We start from the raw sequence: 10,366 nt of genomic DNA, 5'->3' as shown, positions 1-10,366 counted from the left end.
ACATATTTATATGGTTCTGAAAAAAACATTCAATGATGCCATTACTGTTTTCTGTACAAGACAGAACAAAAGCTGCTGCTGCTGCTGCTAAGTCACTTCAGTCGTGTCTGACTCTGTGCAACCCCACAGACGACAGCCCACCAGGCTCCCCTGTCCCTGGGATTCTCCAGGCAAGAACACTGGAGTGGGTTGCCATTTCCTTCTCCAAGAACAAAAGCTATCCCCCCCTAAATATTGCTCAACACTATATTTTAAGAGCTACACTATTGCAGGGAGGAAGCCAATCCTAACTCCAGGTAGGAAACGGTTTCTTTGACTTGCTTTTGTTTGATCACACTTACTGATCACACTTAATGGGTTGGCTGGAGGACCCTGGCCCTGTGCTTGCCAATAAACTAAAGTGCCTTTGTTCAGAACCCTGTCCACCTGCAGATGGCAGAAGGGAGAAATTAACACATCCCCTGACTGAAGCTTGCCATTCTGAAAGATGTTTGCAAGACTAACAGTCTTTTTACTTTGCTTCCTCAGCTCCCCCCATCCCTGATCTATGAAAGAACCTGGCATCCAGACCCTGTAAGATGGTTATTTTGAGGCACTGGCCTGCCATCTTCTCGGTCGGCTGCTTTCCAGATAAAGTCTCTTCCTTGTCTCAACAGCTCGTCTCTGGGATTCACTGCCCTGTCGTGTGGCAAGCAGAGTGAGCTTGGACTCGGTGACAAAACTAGCTGATGGTCTAGATTCTCATTGTGCTGATATTAAAATGTGTTTAATAGTCAATGTATAGCTGTAACAGTAAGACTATCTCACTGAAATCTGTCTTCTGCCCTGTCAAGCCCTCCTGAAGCACACTACTCATATATAGACTACTTAAACTCCCTGGGGACACACAAAGCGATTTAGTCAAAAAAGCATAGCTCTCACCTGTGGGTCAAGACTGACCTAGACATGCAACAAAGACACTACTGAACTTCCATGGGTAAGAGGCAAACAGATCCCCACACCCTGAAGTATCAACATACAACTGCACCACCCTTATTCAACAGGCAATAGCATTTTCATGGATATTAAGAAGAAAATGGTGCATCAGAACAAAATTAAGGTGGACAAAGTATCACACTAAAGTTAAGCTTTAAATAAATATTTGCCAAAAGGAGTTCCATACCATTTCTGACATACAGTTAATACTTGAATATTGATGTGCTTTAAAAAACAGACAGACAATAACAAAACAAACCAAGAAGGGATCAAAACATAAAATTCTGAAATGAAACCTGAATCTAAAGAAAATAATACAGTGGAGCTGGATTCAACTTAGGTTAATTAAGAAATTATCATCGTTACAATATGAAGTGACAGCAACCATCACAATGTTGATAAGTGAAAAATTTAAGACAACTGTACAAGAACAAACAGGTAATTTTAACAGATTGTTACGTAAAGTGGCAGAGTCAGATAAAGAATAAAATAAGCTTACAGAATACTCCATTCAAAAAAATGATATCCATTACAGCTGACCTCTGCGCAAAGCAACAGTTAGGTGCTCTGACCCTCCGTGTAGTCAAAAATACACATACACTAATAGCCTGCCGCCTGTGCACACACAGTTCCTCCCTACCTGGGTTCTGCATCAGATTCAACCAACCACAGATCACAGAGGAAGGTAGTATTTACTACGGAAAAAATCAACACGTTAAGTGGATCCTTGCAATTCAAACCCATGTTGTTCAAGGGTCAATGGTATTTCATTTCCTATCTATATTAAAATACAAGCTGGAAGAGAAACCTTAACCTGAATTGAGCTTTGAGTCTAAGAGAAGTCAGCTTTCTAGAGGATTTCAAGTTTCATTTGCCAAGACATCACAGTTGGCTGTGGGGTTCAGAGCCGCGCCGTGCCTGCCGGCTTCGCTCAGAGCGGGCAGGAAAGCAGGAGTGAAGGGGAGCAGCTTGTGACAGGCCATCCTGTACTCCTCATACTGGGAGTGGCAGCTCCCAAAGCTGCCATCGAGCAGCGCCTCAGAAACCTTTATTAAAGTCTATGTAAACAAGGAAAAAGAGAAAATTATTTAAAAAATAGTCTAGTTAATAATCACCTTAATCAAAAGATGCAGTCTGTTAATTAAGCAACAGAAAATCAACAAGGCCTCACTCTAAGATAACTTCTTGCTGTCTATAACAAGTAATCAGCACAAAAAGGAACATTAAAAAATCAGTTCTATGAGGCCTTGAAAAAGCAACAGAATTCTAATACTTTAAAAAGGTGAATCTCTAAAACTATAATCATTTAAGTGGAGTCGCTCGGTCGTGTGTGACTTTCTGAGACCCCCATGGACTGTAGCCTACCAGGCTCCTCCGTTCATGGGATTTTCTAAGCAAGAGTACTGGAGTGGGTTGCCATTTCTTTCTCCAAGGGATCTTCCCAACCCGGGGATCGAACCCGGGTCTCCCACACTGCAAGCAGACGCTTTACCCTCTGAGCCACCAGGGAAGCCCATGATCATTGAACGTGTCCTTTATCAACAGTAATAGTTTCCATTTACTGAGTGCTTACTACATGTCAAGCACCTCACAGTTCACTATTTCAGTTAACTGTTATGCTAACTCTGAGTTGGACCGTCTTTTCATCCTCAACTTATAAATGAGGAAAAGGACGTTAAAGAGGTAAATTACCTAACATGATACAGCTCAGAGTGAGCAGAGCTGAGATTCAAATCCAGTCGTAACTCTGAAGACCCACTCAGGAATTACGTTGCAAAGAGATGTTTTGTCAGCTCACTCAGTATCCACAATCTGTGGCAATCGGTTGGTGAAAAATCTTACCTTTACATTTTTATCTTTTATAGCTTCATCCAGTCTAGTGGCAATAGCAATTGCTTTCTCTTGCCTTGACTTGTCCAGAAAATACATCATTTTAGCACCTGAAATACAAAGACATTTCAAAACCAGTAAATGTGGACGTCTTACATTTGATCTGAACCGATCAGTGACTTAAAATACAGCTCCAGGTACCCAGTCAGCAGTGGGCTGCACAGTGGCCTTTTTTCCCTAACTCCCTATTCCATGATATCCCACTGACAGCTTGGGGCCACAAGAAAATTATTAGTATTACGTTTAGACACACACACAAAGGCCCCTACAAATTGGGGCTTTTTCTGTGACAAAGAGATGGCTGTGAAACATTTACCAGGAGACCAGGGTTAACAACCCCATCCCCCCGAAATGTAAACATGGGCTACCCCTGTGGCATCAGTCAATATTTCAACTAAAATCATTTTTGAAACATGACACTCTAAAATAAAACACCTAAGGAACAAACTATTACCAGAGTAGTGTGATAGACGGACAACAGGAAAATCTTTGCATGCTCATGAAGAAAGTAATTTTTAAAGCTATTTTAAAGTAAAATCCAATTTATGTTCCCCCTATAAATTCATGGTCCATGTTCATTTTTTATTGGTCTTTTATTAATTTATATTATTATTAATCTATAAGATTAGTATGTATATTATTAGCTTTAATCAGTTACACATCTGTGAATATTTTCCCTTCTTGGCCTTTTGACTTTATGGCTTTTTTTTTAGTGAAGCAAAAATTATCTTTTTCTGAGAACATAATGTTTAGAAAGGCATTTCCCATTATTACAACAAAGAAATCTCTCCTTCCATTATCCTGTGTTGTTGATGAGAAATTCTTACCTGCCCTTACTACCAAGAAGTGCTGTAATTTTTCATAGGAATTAACTTTTTTCATAGATAACAGAACCAAGCAGTTTCCCTTTACAACAAGAAAGCTTAGGTTAAAATATTTAAATATGTGGCTTAAAGTAGGTGCATAGTTAATTAGATTATGTACTTCATTTATTTTGTCCCCAGTTCCGTTTCCAGTCTTTTTCTAGTTTGCATTTAATGCTACCTTGTCATTTTATGAATTTGTATAGACTGCCTAAAATCCTTCCTATAACAGGGCAGGATATAGGAAGTCCTCAAAACACAAAATATAGAGAGTAATAAAAATACAAGAAAAAAATAAGCCTCACGTAACCTCAACATTCAAAGCCAACCATTAAAGCTTTAATACACGCTTGTCTTCGGCTTTTCTGCTATGGGTATTTTTACACGGCTGAGACTGTATTATGAGTCAAGCCTGTCTGTACACTGTTTGCCCCTGTTGTGAACCTTTTGAACAGACATCATTTTCTATCACCACCTGGTGGTCCATCCTATAGACCTACTACTGTTCCCCCTGTAACCGGACATTCATTACATTTGCTTCCATCCTTTTCCTCATCCTCACACACAGAACTCCAGTTAATACCTTTGGCCTTAAAACTCTTTCTTTGCTTTGGATTCTTTAAAATTATTTACACAAGTATGAACAGCTACAGCAAAAGACAAAGTTCTTGGTAAGAACGACGCACTGTCCTCCTACTTCAGGCCAGTTCACACCTGCAGCAGTAGAATACAAGGCTGCTCATACAAGCTTTTCCCTACTTTAGCCTCCTTTTTTCAGACACGAATAGCCCTTCCTTTTAGGTGGTAGGTTAGGTTAGAGAGCTTTCTTATTCTCAGGGGAGGCTTGTACTGCTGTGAACTTCTCTCAAGAGTTGCTTTGGCGGCATCCCATAGATTCTGTATGGCTGTTTAAAAATAATCTTTCCTAATCTGAAAGATCAAAATGGTACTGTGTGCTTTTTCTCTGATAGTTTGATCATCTTGCTAAACTTTTTTTTTTCATCACATTCTAACTTTTTGCCATAAACATTTTAACCCTGGGAGCTAAATACAAACCTGAAAGCAGATGCTGAAGAGAGGTAGCATTATGTTTGAGAAAATCCTCATTAAAACTTTCCAAGTCCTTGTTAACAAATATTTTCTGCATTTCCTGAGACAGAACTTTGCTCACGATGTCTGGAAGGTTACTGTGATTAGACACTATAAAAACAGAACATTTGTAGTTTACAGTATGTTTGGCCTGTCCTTTGAAACAAAATCAATTGAAATACATTCATATTTACTATTAAGCCTGATACATTTTACATAATAAAAATAGGAGTGCTCCTTTGGAATATGAATATATTCCAGCTTAAATTGCACTAATTTCTAACATATCTTTGCTAGTATCTTCATTTAAGTACTTCGCAAACTTTTTTCTTTGTACTAATCTCTTTCATGTCCAGCTTAATAGAAGATAGGCAAACTGTCATAATTATTTTTACATAAATATTACCTTTTTTATACTTACCAGATTTAGAAAATTTAATTAAACATTCATGTAGCCATGGGTTATTCTTATTGATAGCAAAAGCTCGTTTAACCGACTGCAGCATTAACAGAAACTTTCCTATGTCAAAAAACATTAGAAAAGTAACAGCATCAATATTTAAGTATGTTATTTTATTCCCTTTATTTTAGCCTGACTTAAAATCCAGAAACAAAGTATTATCTTTCCTATAATCTTCAAAAGCAAAATTCAAAGTTGATTTTGGTTATCAGTGACAACTTTTATTTTCTAAAGAAATGCTTGAAAAATCGTGAAGAATTACTTCAGGTAAACAATCTGTACGCCTATTCAAATAATTCATTTGATCATAATATTCTAATCTATTACTCAGTAAAGTTTTCAGTAGCAAAGGAAAAAGGGATTAAGAGCCTTTGTGGGAGGTTGAAATGAAGGTTTAAGAAACAAAAACAGATCTAACTCACAAACATTATACTGAATATAGTCACCAATAAAATAAAAAATTAAAATCTGAATCCAAACTATTACCTTTTCTAAAATATATTTCAAATGCTAACAGATGAGTGTCAATGTTATCAGCAACAAGGTTCTTAAGAGGTATAAGAAACTTGATAGCTTCTTCTAATGGATTTTCTATCTATTTTGAAACAGAAAGAAAAATTATTATATTTAAAAAGCAGTCACACAAGTCAAATTTCCCCCCAAATTTTATAGTAATGCATAGCTGAAGTAATCTACATAGTTCTTTTTATATAACTAAGAAGCAAAAAAAAATTTTTAACTATCAACTATAAACAAAGTATAGTCAATACTTTTCAAAATGGGAATAGCTCTATTGTTTTCATGATTAGAAAATTCAAAAAAATTTTATAAAAATTAAAAAAATACAGAAAATTGTTCTGTAGACTTAATGAAGTGGTACTACAAATACCATTATACTACCAAGCCCCTTAAACTACAGACATTCTAAAGGAGACAAATACAACTGCATGACATAATTGAAAAAAAGTCAAGTTTAAAATACTAGATTCATAGTGAATAAACTAGAAAGCTAAATATTTCCCTAAATCTGGTTCCTAAATAACTATTAATATTTTGAGAAAATTGTGGAGATAAGCTACTATTCTCTTTGCTGCTAAAACATTATCTAGCAAAGTATATAAAATGCTGCCATATTTCACTGTATTGCTGCTCTAACAAATTACCAAAAATTTACTGTATTAACACAAATTTAGGGATTTCTCTGGCAGTACCATGGTTAAGATTCTGTGCTCCCGATGCAGGGGGCACGCATTCAATCTCTGGTTATGATAAGGACAGAGTAAAGGGACAAAGTAGGTGATTAAAGTTAATCCCACGAGGGAATTTAAGTAGAAAAAATGTGGGCGACCTCTTTAAGTTAATGATTACTCAAAGAAAGCAGGTTTACTTAACCACAAAACCAAGCAGCCTTGCTTGGCAGCAAAGTCCTGCAACAGAAGCACAGGACGTGCCCCAAAACAATAAAAAGATGGTGGCACGAGGCCCACATCCTGCCCAGTGAGCTCAGCGCATCAGTGATCCCGAGGACATGCACACACAAGAGAGAGCAATGTGTGACCCGAGCCTGACCGTGTAGGGACAAGAAAAACGTCCCCGCCCAACCTGGAGGAGCAGCAGGTGATGGAAGCACAGCGTCCGCTCGAGAAGACACACAGGTCCTCTCCCTCCTCCTCACTCGTGCTTTGATTACGGAACTGTAGCCGACCACGTTCTCGGGCGTGGCACTCCCCCACCTGCACACTTGTAAGCCTCCCGAGGGTCTAGTCTAACAGATCACTTTGCTCTTGCTGAAGTCTCTCTGCACCGAGACATACAGGACTGTGGTACTGGAGTTCTTTGGAGACCCTCAAATGACACCAAACGGTGTCAGTTGGGCCACCAAGTTCCCTCATGCCACACACTGCAGCCAAAACGAAACAAAACCCCACAAATTTATCTGACATGGTTCTGCAGGTTACAAGTCCAACGTGGGTCTCACTGCACTCCAAGAGGACTGTGTTTCCTCTTGGAGGTTTTAAGGGAGCGTGTTTCCACGCCTTTTCTCGGCCTCTTCAGGATGCCCACCTCTCCTGTCTCGGGGCCCCCACTCTCCTTCACAGGCAGCCACAGAGGACAGGGTCCTTTCCCATCACTCAGCCCTCCCTGCCTGCTGCCCTCCTCCCCCTAAGGCCCCTGTGATATAACTACACTGGGCTCACTGGGTAGTCCAGGAATCCTCTCCCTGTCCAGTTTTTTATTTTTCAAATTTTTTTTGGCTTCACCATACTTAAGGCATGTGGGATCTTAGCTTACTTGTCTTATTTAAAGGCCAGCCATATATAACCTTAAATTTCATTTGCCACCTTAATTCTCTCTGCTATGTAACGTAATATATTCAGTTTTCAGGGATCAGAACATGAACGCATTTAGAAGGCTATTATTCTGTCTACCACAAGTACAATTCTACCTATAATCTGCATTAGCCCAAACTCACATATTATCACTTAAAAGTTACTGATGACCATCAAAATGATCTTAGCTAATACTACAAATCTGGCTTCTGATTTACAGATTCAAATAAATCATATTTATGGTCAGCAGAGAATTAAATAATACAAATCTTATCAAATAAATACAGTGTAGTCATCTCACCCTTTCTAATTTTTCAGGTAGAAGTTCTTCTTTGAGACCACTGGTTTCTTCTTCTTCATCCCGTTTTTTCTTTTGATTTTTTGGTTGATGTTCCCTTTCCACATGCTTTCTCTCTTCTACTTTAGCCTTTTTCTGAGCTCTTCTCTGCTTGCTAAGCATTTTCTTCAATTCTTTGGCTGACAGGTTTTCTGTAAATATTCAAATGAATGAGAACTCTGAGTCAGTGCTCTCAATTTCCTCATATTCTTACTCAATGCATACTATTAGTATATCTGGCCTTCCCTGGTGACTCAGAAGGTGAAGAATCCGCCTGCCGTGCAGGAGACCCGGGTTCAATCCCTGGGTTGGGAAGACCCCCTGGAGAAGGCAAAGGCTACCCACTCTAGTATTCTGGCCTGGAGAATCCCGTGGACTACAGTCCATGGGGTTGCAGAGAGTCAGACACAATTGGGCAACTGTCACTAGTGTATCTGGGGGGACGGGGAGGCACCTGTATGACAGTTTAGAGAGAGTGTATTCCTAATGACCTACTTACATCTGGCACACCAAGGGCAACAGCAAATGCTGCAGCAACTGAAATCAACCAGCTCTAGCCTAGCTCTTCCTCCTACACAATACATGGGCTTAGGCAAATCCTCTCTCTCAATCGCAAGTCCCGAACTGTATAAAGTAGAGCTGAAGATTATCCTTTTGGAAAAATTCAAGGAGAAGTGAGAAAAAGCACACAGGTGTAAGTGATCAGAAATCTGCTTTCATGCCACTATTTCTCAAATATTCTTGGGTACTGACGTGTTAGTGGTTAAAACGTTGTATTTAGATATTCTCATTGGCATTACTCTTTTCAGTCAAGTAGGTATTAGAAGCTGTACAAATATATTTTTTTCTCTAAAAGCTCAGTTATTTTCAATTACCACTTTAAAAAACAAAACAGCCCATAAACATCAATTACAGGACAACACCCTATCAACTTTTTCTAAGTCTTCCCCCTATTTTTTGGGGGTATATCCATTATCTAATGTTGCCTTCACACTCATTTGATAATATACTTTTCCATCATGAAGTTAATGACATTCTGAAATTCTGTGTTCTCAAGTCTCTTTTTAGTTACCTGAATTTCTCTCTTGTTGTTTGCTTTCACTGGTCAAGGGATTATCATACAGTTTCAAGTATATTTCAATAGCTGATCTAGCAGCCTTGAAATAAAATCCATGTCTCCTGAGTATATCTTCTAATCTCAGAAGGTCAACGTAGGCCCGAAGGGTCATCTTCCTCATGCAGTAAGTATGGAAGTCAAACTGATCGTCAGTTATCTCAGAAAAGTGCTTAAAAACAAAACCACAAAGTTATCCCTTACATTTATGTCAATAACGCCTACTTTTTGAAAAGAAAATCATAAAAAGCCCATAAGATAATGTAAGCAGTCGCAATTTCACTTAGTTGCCCTCTCCACGGTTTAACATACAAAGGACCTCAAGTTGTTCTTTGCACTCAACTTAAGCTTCTCTTCCTTACATTCCGTCCCCATGCCCTATAAATCATGTTTCAAGATACCCAATTTATATGTAATAAGTGAGATGAGGGGAACTTCCTGGTAGTCCAGTAGTTAATGGAGGAAGAAATGGCAACCCACTCCAGACAGAGGAGCCTGGCGGGCTCCAGCCCATGGAGTCACTGCTGAGCACCAGCAGTGAGGACCCGGTGCTTTCAACCCAGGCTGGGGAACTAAGATCCCGCAAGCCATGTGGCACAGCCTAATAAAAGAAAGGCAGATGCCCAGGTTATTCTTTAAATCTGGAAATTAGAATATACCAATATTTTAGTTTTATAAATACTTCTCAGTATTCCCTCAAAATCAGCAAGGTAGAGTTAAACAGAGCTCTTAATGGAGACTAAACATATACAGGTTTACACTGAATGTCTATGCATCAGATGGTTCTACTCAACCCTGACCTCTTCAAGGACAAGCCTGTCATATCCATCCCCACTCCCTGGCACAGGGCCTGGCACAGAAGACATTCAGTAAGCGTAATATGTGCCAACTCAAGAGAGAAGCTGCTTTTCAGGCATGTGACTTCGTAATTTCCTACAGCCTCAATTATTTAACCTAAGTTAGGAATAAAAAAAATATACACAGCCAATCTCATAGGTTGTTAGGGGATCGAGTAATTATTTTAAAGTTCATTCTAAACAGTAAACTGCTTCACAAGCACAGAGTGTTATGGCTTTCTCTCACTCATTAAACTCGTTTATCTAACTATACCCCATTTTAGCAAAAGTTTTAAATCTGGAGTCTGTGTATAAATAAGCAAAGTAACGTTTTTCTAAGGAGAGAGCTTGAAGCTTTCAACTGATTCTCAAAGGGCCCATGGCCCCCAAAGGGTTAAGAACTAATCCCTTACATGAAAGAAAAGATGACTAACTCCCCAACAAAACAATTTATACTTTTATTTTCTTCCCT

General features: G+C 38.9%; 1 protein-coding gene across 1 annotated transcript in view; it reads right to left on the bottom strand.

The window, feature by feature from the left end:
* Positions 1 to 1,305: 1,305 nt before the first annotated feature.
* The window catches only part of NAA16 (N-alpha-acetyltransferase 16, NatA auxiliary subunit), a 62,292-nt gene continuing 53,231 nt past the window's right edge, over positions 1,306 to 10,366 (bottom strand). Inside the window, exons 14-20 of the mRNA XM_052650111.1 lie at positions 9,017 to 9,230; positions 7,909 to 8,096; positions 5,764 to 5,872; positions 5,239 to 5,337; positions 4,785 to 4,928; positions 2,818 to 2,915; positions 1,306 to 2,033 (exon numbers count right to left, since the gene is read on the bottom strand). Coding sequence (XP_052506071.1) covers positions 1,836 to 2,033; positions 2,818 to 2,915; positions 4,785 to 4,928; positions 5,239 to 5,337; positions 5,764 to 5,872; positions 7,909 to 8,096; positions 9,017 to 9,230 — 1,050 coding nt within the window. The 3' untranslated portion in view covers positions 1,306 to 1,835. The remainder of the gene's footprint in view (positions 2,034 to 2,817; positions 2,916 to 4,784; positions 4,929 to 5,238; positions 5,338 to 5,763; positions 5,873 to 7,908; positions 8,097 to 9,016; positions 9,231 to 10,366) is intronic.

Source organism: Budorcas taxicolor, chromosome 12, assembly GCF_023091745.1.
Source record: "Budorcas taxicolor isolate Tak-1 chromosome 12, Takin1.1, whole genome shotgun sequence".
NCBI lineage: Eukaryota > Metazoa > Chordata > Mammalia > Artiodactyla > Bovidae > Budorcas > Budorcas taxicolor.
Note: the sequence above shows the minus strand (reverse complement) of the source record. Positions and strands in the feature narration are given on the sequence as shown.